Genomic DNA, 19728 nt, shown 5'->3' with positions numbered 1-19728 from the left:
TATTGGGATTACAATCTTCTTTATTCTTTTTTGTGTATTGTAACTAATGTTTCATTTATGTTGATGTTTGTAAACTTATTGATAGCTAAAGGGAGTTTTTAAACATATGATGCAAACTTATTGTCATTTCTTTGTGAAAATGATGAAGAATACTTGGGGTGCTTAAGTGCTTTTGGTTTATGGGTTCTGATGGATTGGAATTGGAATTTGAGATTCCATTCCATGGCATGTTTGGTTGCCAAATGGATGGGATTCAAATTGTTGGGAATTGTTTTAATTCCATGTTTGCTGGCTTTTTCACCATTCCTAGAGGATAGCGGATTCCAGGGTGGAAGGAATTGAATTGGATTCTTTCTTTTTTTGTAAATGACCAAAATACCCTCATTGTATATACATTAATGAAAAAAAACTAAGACTTCAATTTATTTATATATACAAAAAGCAAAAAATGTTTGGTTACTAACTTACATTATTTTAACCATCTAATGAGTTGTTATGTTTATAGTTTATATGTGGATCCATGTAAGCAAATTGTGGCATAAAAGTAATCCGCATGTGTGATGATGTGGACAATGACATGGCAATAAATCATGCCATGTCATCATTTTATAGGTTTAAAAGTAATTGCTCTTTTGGGTGGAAGATAAATTGCATTGTCTATAATGGTAAAAAAAGTTAAGTGTAATGCTATGAAACCTCTATCAACCTAACATTTCATTTTGAGATACAAAATTTCTTTTGGCAGCAAAATTGAATTTGTATGGCTTTCTCTCCTCACAACAAAAACAACTTAAAAAATGTCGTTAAGCATGTTATAATTTTTTTTTTTATATTTTTTTTAATTAATTAATTAATTAATTTATTTTTATTTTTTATATAAATATTATCAAAACCAACATGATGCTAGAAACATAAACATATCACAAAGAGGAAATAACAATAGAACGGTGTGAACCCATCTAACCCGATTCATCTTATATATATATATATATATATATATATATATATATATATATATATATATATATATATATATTGGTTCAATAGAGAACCATAACTATTGGTTCTCCAAAGAATCATTTTTTTTTTCAAGTTTTAGAGCTTATTCTTTATCGAAAAAAAAACTAAAAATATCTAAATTCATAATATAACATTGTGAATGTTAAATTTATTTTTCGAATTCACCGTGTGAATTTTCAAATATTCACATTGTGAATTTGACGATTTTTTTTTTCCGAATTTGATATCATTGGAAAAATGATAAAAAATTATGAATTTATGTATTTTTAGTTTTTTTTTAATAAAAAATAAGTTCTAAAAGTTGAAAAAAAGATTGGTTCCTTGATTTCTTGGTTAATTATGGTTCTTTATTGAACCTCACCATATATATATATATATATATATATATATATATATATATATATATATATATATATATATATATATATATATACACACACACACACACTAGCCGTCTACCCGCCTAAAGCGGCGGGCGGCGAATAATTTGATCTCTTTAGAGTTAAAACCATTTGCGTTCACTTCGAGAAATGAATAGTAAATGACATCTATTTTTCAAGAGCATTACCATACCATATTAAGGGGTGTTTGGCTAAGCTTTTTTAAAACAACTTATTAGGTTCCACATCACTATAAGTTAAAAAAGTGTTTGGATTAAAATAACTTATTCTGGTGGGGAACCTCTAGTACGTCATTTTTTTTTTCATAAGTTACCCTACACTTACTTATTAACTTATAAACTAATAAATTAAGAAGCAATAAGTTTTTTTGCCAAACACCCCCTAAATGGTTATTACTTCCATTTATACATACCCAAACCATTTGTACTGTTTATCGTTCTCTCTCTCTCTCTTTTTTTTTTTTTTTTTTTTTTTTTTTTTTTTTTTTTTTTTTTCCCTTATTTCCTTTATTAATTTAATGTCCTACTAAGTAAAATGCTAAAATATATAAATAATAGTTTATAAAAATAAACCTTTAACATATCAGGTGTTGTGATTCAAAAGTCGATAAATAGGCCTTTGAGAAGACCAAAATACTCAGGTGTCAACTTGTTCATTGTGATTTTAAACCAAGTTTGGTCACAAATTAAAACATTTTCAATGATGGTATGTAATTCAAGGATTCATATTGATTTAGGTTCTCGAAACCTTAAAATATTGAACAAAATCTATATAGAACCTTATAATAAGGACAATAATCACAGTAATCAGGAAGTCCATGTGATGAAACTTGATAGTATAAGGACCAATGATGAAAAATGTTTCATTTTTAGACTAAACAAGATGAAAAATATACAAACTACCTTAATCATGTCAAATATTGTGTTTAACCGTTCTTTATTGCAAAAGTAAGATGCCAAAATATACAAACTAATGATAATACAATGCTCTAACTGGCCCTCTTGGTTGAGTTCTTTGAATCTGCAAAGCCAACACATTAAAGAAACATAGTAAAAACATCTTTAGGAACAAACCTGATATAATAAAGCCTTCACCCAATATATTTATAAGATAAAAATACAAAAAGTTAAAAATGATGAAATCAATTACAAGTAAGGATTAAAATAAAACCTGTTAAGAAAGAGACATCTGTAGTAGGGATATTTGAATCAACATGTATTTTCTGATGGTTTCAAATTTTGAATTATCCGAAATTCAGGAAAACAGATAGAATTTGTTGAGAAATATAAGGATTCAAAACACAGGTTAAATTTTAATATTGTTTTATTGATGACTACTTGTACGATTAGCTTAATAATTTGAACGTCTTAAAAAAATAATATTATTATATTTAATTTATTTTTAGAAATAGTGGGATTTCTTTTATAAGATAGTATATATATATATATATATATATATATATATATATATATATATATATATATATATATATATATATATATATATATAGGGGATAGGGAATATACATTACAGCCCCACCTAAGCTTAGGTACTAAACCTCTGTAATATCTCATCTTAACATGCTAAATATACCCGGTTTGGTTTCACTTGGTAAATATATCATTCTCCATAACATTTCTTTCTTTCATTATCGTTTTATCATCTCCGTTTTCTTTCCTCAATTATTGTTTATTACTTCATCCAAGTGAACATTACTAAACCCTAAACCTAAACCTAAACCCTAAATTTAAACCCTAAACACTAAAGCTAAACCCTAAACCCTAAATCTAAACACTAAACCCTAAACCCTAAATCCTAAACCCTAAACCCTAAACTCTAAACCCTATTGTGTCGATCTTGAATTTACATCTTGAAGTATTAATCGTGAATCCATTAACCGTAATCTTTATATAGTAAAACAATATATTTTCAAGAGGTTTAGTACCTAAGCTTAGGTGGGACTGTAATGTATATTCCCTTTTCCCATATATATATATATATATATATATATATATATATATATATATATATATATATATATTAAAAAAATAACCGCATCGAAGCATTTCCTTTTAAGTTAAGTTACAACAATGTTTGTTTTATTAGTCCAACAGATCAAATTCAGAAACTAGAATGTGAAGGGTATCTACATGATGGGCATGGAGGCCGACATTATTGCCATGGCAGTGATTGGTCGGTTTGGATCAATTTTGAACTAAACTGAACCCAAAATTGAGTTTATTGGTTTTTAGAAAATTAGAACGGAACATAACACAACTTGATAATTTGTAAATTCGGTTTGGTTTGGTTTTTATCGATTCTTCCATATCTTAAAATTGGAACTGAAGCTGATATTTTGGTTTTTAAAAAACTCAAACTCATATTGTAGGTTTCTATTCGACGTCGATTTTGTCGGTTTTTTCTGTTTTCGGGTTTGGTTTTATGAACAAGTCTATCTCACTTCCAAACTTAAATTGGTGGCCATTTTATGTTAAAAAAACTAAAAAAACATTACCATTTTATTAAAGTAAATTTAAAAAAGTCTTTGTATTAAGAGATTTATTTATTTATTTATTTATTTTTTTCTAACGATAATGCCGTGACTTTAGTTTTTAAATGGCAAAAAACGGGCAATTGTTTATTTAAAAAAATGAAAGCAACAATCATTTATCATATTTATAAATATTTGGTATTTTAGCCGGTAATCTTAAGAACAATGTATATATTATAAGATAAGATACTTAAAGATAAAATGATGATATTTTTTTAACTTAAAAGAATAAAAAATATTTTTATTATAACCTTACTGTACTATCTTTGTTTCAAAGAAATTATTATCTTACTATATTATCGTTAAAGGGTATTATTTTATTGTAGACAAAACTTTAAAAATGGTTCTTGTGGTTTTCGAAAATACCAAGTTTAGTCCCTAAGTTCAAAAAACCTCACAGATGGTCCCTGTGGTTTCAAAACTTTTAACAAATGGTCCTTCCGCCTAATACCGTCAGCTTTCTACCGTTAAGTGAGGGATATTTTCGTCATTTCAATACACAGGGACCATTTATGAGGTTTTCTCTATCTAAAAAAAAAGAAAAAAAAATATAATTATTTAATTAAAGGGCCCCACTCTCTCTCTCTCTCTCTCTCTTTTTCTCTTTCTCTCTCTCTCTCTCTCTCTCACACACACACACACACACATACACGATCTATAAGACCTCCCTTACCCTCCTCCCATTTTGCCCACTTTTAACAACCATTACTCCACCATAGCACCACCACTGCCACCACCTTCTTCCCCAATGGAAACCAACATCCCTACCCTACTACTGCTGTCGGAGCTCTTTCTTCCACCATCTACAACCCTCTTCTTGCACTATCGAGAAATACCACCATCAAGGGTATCACATTATTGTATTTTTTTTGTCTGATAGAGAGTCTTGTTTTATTGTACTCTTATGTATTCTCTGTCCGAGACAGAAGACCTTGTCTTTCCATAAGATTAAAATGCTCGATTAGAAAGGTACAAAAACAATTACTTTGAAAAAAAAAATCCCGACCAAAATGTTATAAAAACTATTATTTTTACAAAAGCCTCGACCGAAAAATTACAAAAATATAATTATTTCCATACAAAGGATATCACCTATTAGCAGAGAGAATACAGTAAAATAATCAGTGGCGGATCTTAGTGGGGCATTTGGGGTCCCGTGTCACTGCTTGATTTCCGGCACGCAATGTAAATTTTTTTTTTTTTTTTGGTTTTTTCTATTAGGTGCACCCGTTTAAAAGACGAGAGACACCCCTACTAAAAGAGTCTGTGTCCGCCGCTGAAAATAATACCTTTTGACACATATAGATACTTCAATAAGATAATACCCTCCTACGTATAGATGAAAAACATTAAGATAATAACAAGACAAAACCCTTTTTTAGACATAGAAAATACAATATAAGATTACAATAAAATAAAACTATATCTCAAACAAAAAGAATACAATAATTTCAGAGTAAGATATCCTCTATAAAATAGAGAAAATACAATAAGATTAATAAGATTAAGTAAAATAATACTTCTATCAACCCATAAATACAACAAGATCATTTTAAGATAATTTACTGTATTTTAGTTAAAAAATCGTGGTATTGTTAATGTACTCGGAAGGAATATAGGGCTTGGCTGGAAATTACCATCTAAAATCTTACATGTTTAATGATTGTTGGTTTTTTGTCATTTTTTTATAAATAATTGTCAGTTTTTGTTATTTTATATTAAAAAACATAAAGTACAAAGTTTATTGTTAATTGTCCCGTTTATAGAGACTTTTCTTGAAGATTTCTGTTATGATAAAAATATTCTCAAATTTTGGCCGTTTTGTGATTTTCATTCATTAGAATGGGCTGTGGGGTTGATTAGTAGTTCACAGCAGAAAAAAAACATTTTTTTACACTAAAATACTGTGTCACATGATGGAATGTTTTTCTTCTACGAGAATTATTTATGACAATTATTGTTAAACACATGGATACCTTCATATTTGAGCTGTCGAGATTCTCTCATGATTGAATTATTTACCCCAAAAACCCTTTTTTGCAACCATATGCGCTTTTGACCCCGAATGTTTTTGCAGACATCTAACGTAAGATAACGCATCATTTTATCTTAGAAGTTACTAAATTTAGTTTGTAGGGGGTGGAAACTCGATTTTTACCACCAAATTTTCCAAAAACTGTTTTTATATATGAAGTGCCTGAACATGTATAACCGGGCACAAATCTGATCTAAAAAACTGGTTGTAAATTTTGTATTTTTAAAATAATTAAATTATTATTTGAATTAAACGCGGGGACGTATAAAAAACATACAAATATCTATAGATACTGCATAATAATTAAAAAAAATTATGGCTATTGGTATTAGAAGATATACTGAAATTGATAAAAATCTATAATCGTTGAATGACCTCTTTGTAGAAATATTTTTTGTTTTATTAGTTGAACGACCTCCCGCATCACATATGAGTACCTTCAACCCTTTTTTAATTGTGATATAGGAAACAACTACATATAACTAACCATGAGTAAAAACGAGTCTATGCAATGCAAACGAGCCGAGCCGAGCCCGAGCCTGGCCAGGCTCGGCTCAGACTCGTTTAAGTTATATAAGGCTCGAGCTTGAGCTCGGCTCGATTAGAGCTTCCTTGTACTAAGCTCGGCTCGAGCTCGTAAAGAATTATACAAGCTTGGCTCAGGCTCAGGCTCGACTCGTTTTTTATCTGATGTGTCTAAATAAGCTTAAGCTCGGCTCGAGCTCATTAAGAAGCTCGTTTACTAATACCCTAAATCCATAATTCCCCTAATATGTTTTTATTTTAATATATTTAAATAATATTAAATGATATTATATAAAGGCTCGTTTAGGCTCGCGAGCCTAATTAAGCTTAATGACATAGGCTTGAGCTCGAACTCGTTTAATAAACGAGCTTAATATTAAGCTCGAGCTCAGCTCGGGCTAGTTTAAAATCGATTTCGAGTCGAGCTTTTAACGATCTGATATCGAGTAGCTCGCGAGTATCTTGGCTCGTTTGCACCCTAAGTATAATCCAAGATTTGATAATGACCTTGACTTTTGTTAATGGTCATAGCGAAACAAACAACTATGGGGAATTGCCTCCGCTAAAAACGGAATGAAATTTTTTTATTAGACGAGGTTAACTTCATGTGAGATATATAAATAGTCTCATTGAAAAATATGCCATATATGATTTGGTCTTCAATGACGTGTCTTCCAAGCCTTACGATCTATAATCTAGTACCATCGCATACTCCTTTAGTTTGGTTAATATTAATAAGTAACATGAACGAAACACCTTTTTTTAGTATAAGTTTATGGTTGGGAGTTCCGGAAGCCTTAAAACCATTCAACACATCTGGAGAGTATACCGATTCCTCAAATGAATCTTATGCCTTAGTCTCACATAAAGAATCTGAACTCAGATACGTTTTCCCTTCATCTTTTCATCAATTCTAACATGTAGTCGTTGATAGTATCGACTTCTTCATTTGTAGGGACCAAAATAGCTTTATCTTGAAAATATGAAGGATCAACAAGATGGTTCTGAAAGGATGAATAAATGGTGGATACAATTGAATGAATATGGTCACCCGTAAAGGGAATGATAACATATTCTCGAAATTTAACTTCAACTTCATCATCATTAGGGCCACCAATAATACCTTCACCAATTTTAAGAATTCATTCAACAAATGATTTTGTCTCTTCGAAATCATTGTTTGGACAGCCGACCTGAAGCCTCATGTTTACATTCAAATGTAAAAGTGTACATTCACGTCATAATCTTGATGAATGCAATGATGCCTGGACAATATCTGAATGATTTCCTCTTTGTATTACTGGAAGAACCTGTCGAAAGTCACCTCCAAATACAATGGTCTTGCTTCCAAATAGTTTATTCTTGTCCGATGAAAGGATAACGTCTCTAAGTGTCCTATCAACTGCTTCGAAACAATGATGGTGCATTATCGAGGCTTTATCCTATATGATAAGTCTAGCTTTATTCAACAGTTCAGCTACACTGTTACCTGGCGTAATAGAACAAAACAAATTCTCATTTAAGTTGATTGGTATATGAAATCTTGAATGCCCTTTCCCACCACCAAAGAGCAAGCGTACTGCAATTCCGCTTGAAGCAACGTTGATAACAATTTCACCTTTAGATCTAATAGCAACAGACAATGTCTTCCAAAAAAATGTTTTTATTGTTCCTCCATAACGATATAGGAAAAAGACACCATCTTTTTTGTTTTTAACAACATTGATAATTGTATCATAAACATTTTTTTCTCGACATTTAATTTGGAATGCAGTTGTTGATATTCGACTTCAAGAATGGACGGATCATAATTAAGCTCATCTTGAATTAACATTTTGCAAGAATCTTGAATATATTTATGATCAGGTAATGACATATTGGGTATTTGCTTCAGACTCAGTCCACAACTCAATAAATATTTCTCAATGTATGACAACGTAAGGTGGAAAATTGCTTCCGGTTTTAGCTTCAAGCCTGAAAAGACAAAAAATTATGAAATTATTTATTTTTAATATCAATTAATTTTAGAATGTTTTTTTTTTGTGTAAATGGGTTAGATTATTTGAAAATGTACATGTTACGCCAATTTCTTGTTCATCATCAGAACGACAATTATAGGTCTCTTTAAAAACACGATGAGGTCGGGATAGACTATCCGATGTAATAAACATAACAAATAGAGACCTGCATATTGAAGTAGTGGCCCAATGATGTGTTTCATGTATAGAAGATATGTACTATCTATCATCTTCTAATAGACCAAGAGCGTAACAAGCATCTATGTAAGATTCATAAACAGTCCCGTTAACTATCCTGATATCTTTATAGCAAGTAGGACCTTTTACTTTGTTGAGCAAAATGTGTAAGTAAGAAACATCACTAGACTTGGGAGACAAGTGATTAATTCTACCAAGTGACTTTGTCTTTGTTTTTCTTCTTGTCCATACTTTATTTGATTTATTCCACATATATTGACTTGGGAATTCAACGTATGATAACTTTCGTGCCTTTTCACCATAGTTGTTACATTCCATCCAAGCCAAAAATTGAGAAGCAACAATAGTGGGTTTAGAAACAACATTAGTAACATGTTGGGATGATTGAAACACAATAGGTTGTTTGTCTTCAAGGTGAAATGACAACCTTTCAACAGGAGTTGTTCTATAATGCATATCATACCCAAAAAGTCTCCAACAAGCCTCACAAGCAGAAATATAACGACAATTGTAAAAATCAACAATTTCATTATGGTCATTATTTTCTTTATGTAGCTTTTTTATTCTTGATGTCATAAAAAGAGGATGTGATCTTGTCTGGTCCTTTGTTAATATACTTAAAAAGATACTTTATCAATCCAAGTTGATTACACCACTTAAGATTCATATGCGTTTGGTATTGCTTCAAAAGTATCTTATTATATAGAACAACATATCTAAAAAAGGAAAGAAACATGTCATAAATAACATTAAAATTATATTATTTTAAAACAGAGGAAAAAATAAACATATATAATAATTATAATTTTTTATATTATATAAAGTATTTAAATGATATAATATAAATGTATATAAAAATGATGTATGAATAGTTTATGTTACTTAAACTTAATTTATATAAACTTCAATGTTGCATTATATTTAATGCAACTTGTTTAGCGATATTATGTATTAAAACATATAACATATATTTCCTATAAAAGAACAAATTTATACAGAATTAAATATACATATGAATAAAAATTGAATTTTTATACCTGTTGTCCAAAGAGACCGTTTTTCACGACATTGTTTCCATTGTTGTGTCTTCTGTAAACCAGATAACCATCGTCGTCAATATATGTATGATCTGTTTAGTCTTTTGGAAATCCTTTAGAACCTAATTTTTTTCATACATGGCATAAATGGAAATTCATTGCCATGTATCATGTTGTCACAAACAATTTGATACGATTCTGTTTCAAGCTCATTGTCTGACAATTCAACACATATAACACGATCTATGTTTTCGGGATTTGGAAGTTTTGATTTTTTTTTTCTAAAAAGAGGCATACGTGACAATGTGGAAGACCCCTTTTGTAACATCCCAAAATTATGAAGGTAAAAATTTCATTTTTAATATAATCAAATCACTCATATATCCTTTATTCAAACATTTAAAATAAAACAATTATCAAAGTACAATCCCAAAATCACGAGTTGCGGAAAACACAGGTGTATGCGCTTCGACCAAGTCGGGCCCTTCCCTTTCGAACCGGAAGTACCTGAAAACCATAAACCACAACTGTAAGTACAAAGCTTAGTGAGTTTCCCAAATACCACATACCATACATAACATACAAGTCAGACATATCGAACATGTAATAAGAGGTGCTATGTGCCAGTCTTGCCATTTTTTCACGAGTCGTATCATGGTCTTTCCTTGCCAGACCAGGGGCCAAAACCCTGACGCTTACAGAAAAGTGTCAGGAGCCACCTCCTGGTCTTCCATGCAAGCATCACAAAGACAACTAACATACAATCTACAACTACTTATCTAATTAACTGCCAAAGTCCAAACTCTGGTCTTGCATACAGATTGCCAGGAGCCACCTCCTGGTCTTACATATAAATGCCAAGGGCTACCCCTGTTCTTCCTATAATACATAAACCAACTGGGCCGGCATTGGTGCCTTCGACCCATAGTACATTGAGGAGACTCACCTCAAACCAAGATAACTGAATACTCAAGCTGTTGCTACCGGAATCCGCGCACTGACAACATCAAATAATATTTCATCTATAATCGGTTCTCGACCTAACCAGAATTCTAGTCCAATAACCAACCTTCAGGGTAAAAGTCCATTTTACCCTTTTTCCTTACTTGCCAAAAATCCAAAGACTAATCCACAAGCACCATAAGCCCAAACCCTGAAATGACACCACAAAGCCTAAATATCCAAATTGGGCTCAATCCCATTATGGGCCTAACCCAAGAAGGCCCAATAGCCTAAAAGGCTCAAAATAACCAATGGTCAACCGTGGTCAAACTTCTGGTTAACGATCCATGGATTATAAGTCAACACAACAAGAAAAGTCAAACAGGCTGAGTACGTCCCACATACTCAGCTAGTACGCCCAACGTACACCCTTTGGGGTTAGTACGCGCAACGTACCAGATGGGTACACCTAACGTACTCCCCTGAAGCCCATTCTTCTCCATTAAGCACTTAAGCACTTTCTCCAAACTCTCAGATCTGATTCCTATGGATGACTTATCACATAAAGTTGGGTACTTTACTTGAATTCATGGCTTAATAGGGATCTAGAGCTCAAAAGAGCTTAATAAAGGGTCTTAACACATGCATGAGTCCAAATAAACCATAAAGATCACATTTTTATGCCTTTCAGACACCTAAAACATCCAGATCTACAAGATTAAGCTTCTGGAACAACCTTATCTCACAAGGACCAACCAAAAAAGGCTAAAATGACCATAAACAAGCCCAAAAGAAGATCCATACAATGAGTATACAAGATATGGACTTTATACCTCCAAAGTCACGACATGAAGATGCTAACACTAGATCTCTAAGCTCCTGTCCAAGAAATGAGTCTTCAACTTTCTTCTTCTTTTACACAAACCACCATAAACACTCTTCCAAGCTCCAAAACTCACTCAAGGCACTCTAGGGTTTCAATGTATACTAAAGGGGATGGAGGCTGACATCAAAGAGCCAAAGGAAGGTTATAATGATGGTGACATAGGGGTAAAACCCCAAAATTAGGGTTTGGTGCTGAAGGGAGTACGCCCCCGCATACGCCTTAGTACGCTCGATGTATTTAATGACCATCTGCAACCAACTTAACCATTACACCCTACGTACATATCTAGTACGCCTTGCGTACTAGATGGACCTCCAAAACCCTAAAACATTCGACCCTAACTCTTTCGTCCTAAGTCCATTTCCAATGAACTTTATATCCACAGAAAGGTGACGAGAATTCCTACACTTCTATCAACTCACTCGTACCTTAAAACTTCGCAAACAAGAACCCAAAATTCATAAATGATCAAATTATCAAATTACGATTATACCCTTGGGCTCTAAAACACTATCGAACTCTTGGATCATCTAATCTATAATACCCACATCTAAAAAGGGCCAAATCCATTCTTCCCCAAGGCCCTAAGCCTTATGATGACTAACGATAGGGCCACAAACCAGAATAATGAAGCGATTAGATACTGAGTGTTACAACTCTCCCCCACTTAAATTCGATTTTTTCCTTGAAATCATTCCTTAACATCCCCGGCATCCCCGACAACCCGAAGGACACAACCACAACTTTGAGCATACAACGACCTTCCCAAGGCAACCAAACCCAACCCAAGCAGAAATTTCCAACCCGAAGAAGATAAATCCATAATCCCATGCAGAAAACCAACCCTACTTTACCTGAAACCTGAAATCTCAAATTGGTCTGACTCCCTGACAGACCACCCATATTGCACCATTACCAGGCCAAAACCTCCTTGAAGTCCATATTTAAACATAATGCTTCAACCCTTGATTTACTTGATGCTTCTAATGGTAACAAACTTATTGACCATTATTGCTGTAGAATACTTATACTTGACATAAGGCTCAGATAATCCTTCGAGTAGAGAACTCGTCCGTGTAACGATTAGACTCAGACGAGAGCTGTGCAACAGGGTCAAACCATTTACTCTAAGATTATCCAATCCAAGGTGCAAGCAACTCATCATATTTTCCAAATAACAAGCGACTCCACACACGATTCCCAAATCACAACACTACCATGACTTATCTCTATGCCCCTAGCTGCTTTCCAAAAGCAGCCGAGACCACCTTGGCCCCAACTTGCCTGCCAACTAACTAAAACACCGGATTCCTGCTCGGTTGCTAAGTCAAAAGACACACAGTTGCCCCACTTGACTTTTGAATGAAAGCCTTATTTGGAAATAACTGCCCAAGCTATCTCGCCACTTATGGCTCCAACCGATCTTAACCGCCCGACAAACCAGACGCCACCAACTCCAATGCTAAAAGTGAATGCTACATGACCAATTGTAGTCTTATATCATAACCGACTTCCAACGACCTACCACTTCCTGAAGTGAATGCATAGACTTCCAACTGTAGTCTATGCATGTTGTAGCCTTCCCACAGTCTTACGAACTGACCCATGCTAGTCCAATCCATCTGAAGAAATCCATGACCAATCATGGATTTGCCATATCCTTACTACTACACAAGGATCGGTGAATGCTACAGGCCACCCTATAGTCTTACAAGACTCATGCACTAACGGCCAACCTAGTGAATGCTACAGGCCACCACGCAATCTTACAACACTCCTATCTATCCATGGACACCGCCCATGGTCTTACCACTCATCGAACAATCCATCCATACTCATCCTGCGTCGAACATGCACCAGACTATGCACCCAAACTGAGACCGGGTCATGCTTGGAACCCCAACCTGGGTCCATCAAAACTTGCTATCCATCACTAAGATGGCACAAACCAACTGTTGGAAATTTCCCGAACTCCCAACAAAAATGTGAAACTCATCCAAGTCTCACGCCTGATTCGGCTTCCAGAAATCAGAAAAATTCTCCCTTACTTGAATTCGTCGAAGCTCTCCTAACACACAAAGTTGAGGGATTCTCAATCCATCTTACCCCTTATGATTGAACCACTGACAACCTGTGGTTACCAAATACTAGTGTTCCATTACTAGTCAAACCCAAAGACCGCACAACACTTGAAGACCAGATGAACGCTCCCTAAAATCTCAGCATATCCGACAACCCTAAATGTTCTTCCACAGATGACTGCCAACCCCACAGATCAAATGTTAAAACCATTGAACCCTGATTTTACTGAAATACCAAACCGCTGACCTTGACCATAGACCTTCCAAATGATACCCTTGAACTGATCCCGACAGAGAACCGAAACAACTACCGAACACATTGAAATTCACACAACAAGATACAACCCCCTTAATGAACCACTAATGATTCATGGCATATAACAATTCTTGATGATACAACTCATAAAATAACAGAGGATTAAACCCAAGATAACGCTTACCCAAACTGATACAAAATTCCAAGCAACATAAATACTGATAACAACCAAAGATAAGGCAAAAGATAACATACCTACAAGATCACCTGATGGAGTCCTGTCCTCCCCTATCTGACTCTGTAATTCCCGAATCCTCTCTTTTGGGGCTCCTGTCTTTACCTCACGACCATCAGTGATCCTTAAAGTAACCGGAACAGGTGCACTCACTGCTCCTCCCCTCATCATCGGGCAGTCGAACTTCTTGTGACCCACTTGGTTATAGTGAAAACATAACGGGCTTGCCCCCTGAGGACAATCCCTGCTGACATGACCAACCTAAACCCCTAGAGCGATAAACACCATCGTGTAGTTTCCTGCACATGCTGCACTGACCCCAGCCCTGGTGGCCCCTCGATCGCTGATCTGAAGTCTCGGGTCTCTTCCCAGGACCCTCCAATAGTTGCACCAGATCTGGCTCCTCTTCCCCAGGTGCTCCAAATCAATCTCCTGCTCTCGGGCTCTAGAAATCATACCACTCAGGGTCTTGCACCCCGATATACTCACAAACTCCCTAATGTCATCCCTCAGCAGATCATGATACCTTACCTTCTTTATTTCATCATCTGCTGAATACTACGGAACCAATAAAGCCCTCTCCCAGAACTTGGCATTGATCTCTGCCACAGTCTCAATAGTCTGGCGGAGATCCTGAAACTCTCGCACCAACTTCTGCACCTCAATCACCGGTGCAAACTCAGCTCGAAACCTAGTTGAAAAATTATCCCACATCATTTCATAAACAACATCATCATCCACCTCACGTCCTACCTCCTCCCACCAATCCCGCACCTTGTCCTTCAAAAGGCAGGAAGCAAATCTAACCTTCGACTCCTCGGGGCAGAAATTCGTCATGAACGTGTTAGCCATATCTACTAACCATCTCCTACTGGCAATGGGGTCCTTCTCCCCATGGAATACGGGAGCTCCACACGCACGGAACTCACGAAAAGATAGAGTTCAAGCTCCAACGATAGCCATAACCTTGGCACAGAACGCGTTTAAGTGCTCATCCAAAATCTCCAAAATCCCCTCCTTAACTGTACCAAAGATCACATGATTCTGCTCCAAAATACCGCGGGTAATCTCCGACGAGATGAACTCCCGTATCTGCTCTCTAATCGGATCAGTGCCTGCACCTGCACCTAAGCCAGAACCAGAACCTGATCCTCCTCCCTGAGTGCTCATCACCAAAATGAAATACAACATAAAAATGATCAGAACATACCTACGAATCCTCATCCCTCAAGCTTTCTAGATTCTCTAAGACACTCCCCGATTTGAATATGGATCCCGTGCTTTCAATAGTATGGGCCCAATACTACCTTCCACACGTATCTATACTTTCCTCAAAAATCATCCCGAATCCTCTAAGTCACCCTCTCAAACTGATGCACCTTTTCATCGCTAAACCACGCAACAAAACCCACTGAAGAATTTCCTAGGCTCTCCTAGGTTCCCGACCTCACCCTGCCCTCAGCTTCTGAAAGGCTCTTACCAATGTCAATATAACACTCGATTTCAGATTTGCTCCGTTGTTTGGGGCTGCGACCCAGTCATTAATTGTTGCAAGGTTTAGGGCTTCGGGAAAGGAAGTATTTGGCCCATTTTTGATGTGGGTGTCATGGTATAAGTGATCCACACATTCGATAGTGTCTTCGAAAGCCAAGGGTATAATTGTAATTTGATATCTCGGTATTTTATGAATTTAGGGTGTTGTTCGGGAGGTTTTAAGGCTTGGGTGTGTTGTTAGTGTTGGGTATTGAGCATTCTAACACTCCTATGGTGTACATGCAACCCTATAAACCTTGGATCTATGTTTTCTCTATTATACATGCAAATAAGAACTTTCCAAGGCTTTAATCCTAACTAGCATATTATGATGTTCTTACTCTACAAAGTACTAGTTAGAGGACATACCTTTTGATGTAGCTTGATGTCTTCAAGATTTAAGAGCTTAGCCCCAATAGTGTGGAAGCCTCAAGTGGAATCACAAATCACCAAGACACCTTGGAAGACTTTAGAGAATATGAATACTTGGTTCTCTCTTAGTGAAATCGGCTAGCCCTCTTAGTGTATCCACACTAGTGCCAATTTCACCAACCAAGTACATCTTTATATAGTGTGGAGGATTAGGGTTAAACCCTAATACCCATGGCCTTTCATTTCCTAGGATCCATGGGTTAAACACTCCATGGACTATCCATGAAAGCTTAGCCCAACCTAAATGAACTTGGCCCATTCCATATATATAAGAGTCCATATTTAATTAGTTCCTTTTGATCACTTAATTAATTATAAATTAATTCTTGATCAATACTAATTAAATAATATGATTCCATATTAATATATTAGAACTTATAATATATTAATATTAATCAATAACATACTATTCTCAAAAGATTATCCATATAAATTATGTCGGTGAAGTGCAACCCAAATGGACCATGCCGGGTCGGGTCAAGTACATACCAAATATAGTTATGGACTTAGACATTAATCCAACAGTTAGGAGTGTAGGGCTTCTCGCCACCTTTTTGTGGATATACGTTTCGTTGGAAATAGGCCTAGGATTGGGGAGTTTTGGTATTTTGAAGTTATTGACAAATTTGGTCCCTAATGGAAATAATTGGTAAGGCAGTCCCATGCATGCAAGGTGGCATGTGTGTGAGTACGCCCAGTATAAGCTGGGGTACGCCCAACATAGTGCTAAATAAGTGAAACGTGAGTTTGCGAGACGTACACCCAACATACGTTCAGGATCCCCAAAACCCTAATTTTAAAGGTTGGCTCACTATTTAAGCACCTTAAGTCCAGGGTGTACGCCTCTCTTTCATCCTCCAATGTCTTAAACCCTAAATCTCGAGTCATAGCTTCATCTAAGAGGGTTGTGTGCCTTGTATATGCATTGTTGGTGGATTTTAGTGTATTTCAAGAAGTGGTGGCTTGGTGCAAGGTGGTGGTTCAAGGAAAGGCTAGTGGATCTGAACCCTTTGCTACATTTTTTGATCATTGAAGGTAAAAAGCTCTTAACTTTATCATTAGAAGTTGAGATATATGATTATATGGTCTTTGGGCCCATTTTGACCTCTTAAGTGAGATCTAGTGGTTGGACACCACTCTAGGAGCTTTGAGTTGCTACTCTTAGCATTTTTGAGGTTTTACGTCCATAAAGTTGCCATCTTTAAGGTTAGATATGGCCCATGCATGTTGTAGATGGATTAATATGGGTATTATTGGGTTAAGTTGGTCATCGGGTCCCTTTGAGCTATGAAAATGCATAAAGGTGCCGACTTTATGTATTAAGAGTTTCATTTGGAGGTTTCCAGAAGTTTGGATGCAAAGTATGGATTGGGTTAAGTCGAAATCTGAGTTTGGAGAATCTGTGGTTACGCCTTGCGTAACTAGAGGTACGCCCAATATACCTCCTCTTTGGTCGCGATGCAGTTTCCTCGAGTACTCCCAACGTTCGTGGCTCTGTGGGCCTTCGGGCTTGTTTCATGTTTGGGGTTTCTGTTTTATGTTCGACTCATGTGTTGGGCTTTTTGGTTAGAGGAATTGGAGAGTTTTGGGACTTTTGGGCATGCCTAGTTGGGCCAAGATTTTGTATTGGGCCTTGGTAGGCCCAATGGTTTTGGACTTTAGTGGGCCCAATGGGCTTGGACTTTTGGGCCATCGAAGAATTATTTTTGGATCGGGAATTGTTGGGATTTTGGGTAAGGCCCATATGGGGTTGGATAAGTCTAAAACTATTATTGCGTATGACTTCAAACCTAACTGGCAATCGTAGCTCTTAAAGCCGCTGTCGAACTCTGATCTTGTCAACGAACTTGTCCATTAGATAAGGGATCATATATTCCTCCATTCTAGATATCATATGGACTGAGACATGGATTATAATCATTCTCTCTGTCCATTTGTTGTTTCCCGATTTCCGATTTATGACGACTGACTGATTGAACAAATCAAATCAGTCCTGGCCCGGCCGAGCACTTCCATTTGTCATCATCAAATCATCGAGGGGCCCACAGATATCGCTTTTATCCCGAAGGTAAAAGGAATGGATAAACTTCGACTCATACGGCTTGTTCTACTACTTGTTGAATCATACACAAAGGCACGTTTTATAGCACCGAGTTACCAAATGCGTTTTCGTGCAATCAATGTACAACCAACTCATAGTAACAACTCATATCTCTAGGTTTGAAGAATATAAGATATTATCGTCTCATGATCACTCGTGATAAAATCCATGAAGTGATTCCAATGAGCGCGGGTTGAATCCAATACTCAGAACTTATGAGCACTCATGAGTGTTGTAGCCCTTTGTCCAACACCTTAGACCTCTACAAGCCAACCCATGACAGTCTTAATTCATATCTACTTCCTACATATGACCGACTGTGGATGGTTTGAATAACTTAGTCATTCCGGAAGAATAACCTAGTTTATTCGGGAAGTCAAAACATGCAAAGTGAAACACAATAATAATTGAATCCAATATGGTATCAAACTCTATGAACATAAATAAAACACCTTTTATTTATCACCATATGATTACACATTATTCATTGTATACTATTTCAGCTATCAACTTTATTCTTGAATTTAAAACAATAGTTGTCCCATGCTCCAAGCATGTACACTATGTTTTCTAAACACTAGTCATGCCATACACCAAGTATGCATACTATGTTTTTCTATGATCTTTACTTTGTGAACTAGATCAATTGAACATAACTTCAATGATTCTCTTTTCACACTCCCAAATCCTTACTGCAAATACAAGAATTCCAAATTCATGCCATTTACTGAAATCTGTTAGATTCTAAACTTATATGCATTGATCCCCTAGTAATGATTATGCACAAAGTCAGAAAGACTTGACAACAATCATTACAGAGTATTCCAAAGGAGATCAGCTCCTTGGAAACATCCTTCTTGCATTAAGTTTCCTTAATCTTACACAGATTGAAAATTCTAACTTTGAAACATTTCCAGATTCCATTTTGACTATCACTTCTGACCAAGAGTTGCCTCCTTACAGATTATGTCAATATGGTCCTTCCAGAATTATCACTATACTTCCAACTGTCATTGAGCAACCAATCTTTGGTAAACCTTAGATTGTCCTCGAAAATTGTTTAATCCTTTTAGTCATATCCAGTTCTAAATCTTTTCCCTTCTTAATGCCCCAGACATTTGGAAAATTTTAGAAAGGATGAATATAGCACATGTAATCGATCCTATATCTGAAGCATATGAGAATCGATTCATGATGTCTCACATAAAGACTAAACCAGTCTTTTGCTATAACATTTCCATTTCAATTTGCCAAGTTCTCATAATTCAGACTATGAAAAGGGATGCCGTAATCATAATCGAATTTTAGAACGCAAATAATGGACTCATATACAAAATTTCCTTATGTTGAGCCATTCCAACATGAAATTCATATATTCATATATATATATATATATATATATATATATATATATATATATATATATATATATCCTTGACTAAATGATTAAAACCTCACGATCTAAGCTTATAGATTT

The 19728-nt window shown here is 35.4% G+C and overlaps 1 protein-coding gene across 1 annotated transcript; it reads right to left on the bottom strand.

Moving 5' to 3' along the window:
- Positions 1-7428: 7428 nt before the first annotated feature.
- LOC145067080 (uncharacterized) lies at positions 7429-14353 on the bottom strand. Its single transcript, XM_079014295.1, has 4 exons — positions 14206-14353; positions 8275-8506; positions 8022-8158; positions 7429-7655 (listed from the first exon to the last, which is right to left on the bottom strand). Exons 1-4 carry the CDS (start codon positions 14351-14353, stop codon positions 7429-7431), a joined length of 744 nt encoding a protein of 247 aa, XP_078870421.1.
- Positions 14354-19728: the final 5375 nt, after the last annotated feature.

This window comes from Lactuca serriola, chromosome 8 (genome assembly GCF_051521515.1).
Source record: "Lactuca serriola cultivar US96UC23 chromosome 8, Lser_US96UC23_V15, whole genome shotgun sequence".
NCBI lineage: Eukaryota > Viridiplantae > Streptophyta > Magnoliopsida > Asterales > Asteraceae > Lactuca > Lactuca serriola.
This window is presented reverse-complemented; position numbering and strand designations above follow the sequence as displayed.

Coding starts and splice junctions, on each gene's coding strand:
- LOC145067080 (XM_079014295.1), bottom strand. CDS start 14,353: ATGAGGGGAGGAGCAGTGAGTGCACCTGTTCCGGTTACTTTAAGGATC. Junction 8,159..8,274: donor TTAAATGTCGAGAAAAAAAT/GTTTATGATACA, acceptor TGTTGCTATTAG/ATCTAAAGGTGAAATTGTTA. Junction 7,656..8,021: donor GTTTTGTTCTATTACGCCAG/GTAACAGTGTAG, acceptor AAATTGGTGAAG/GTATTATTGGTGGCCCTAAT.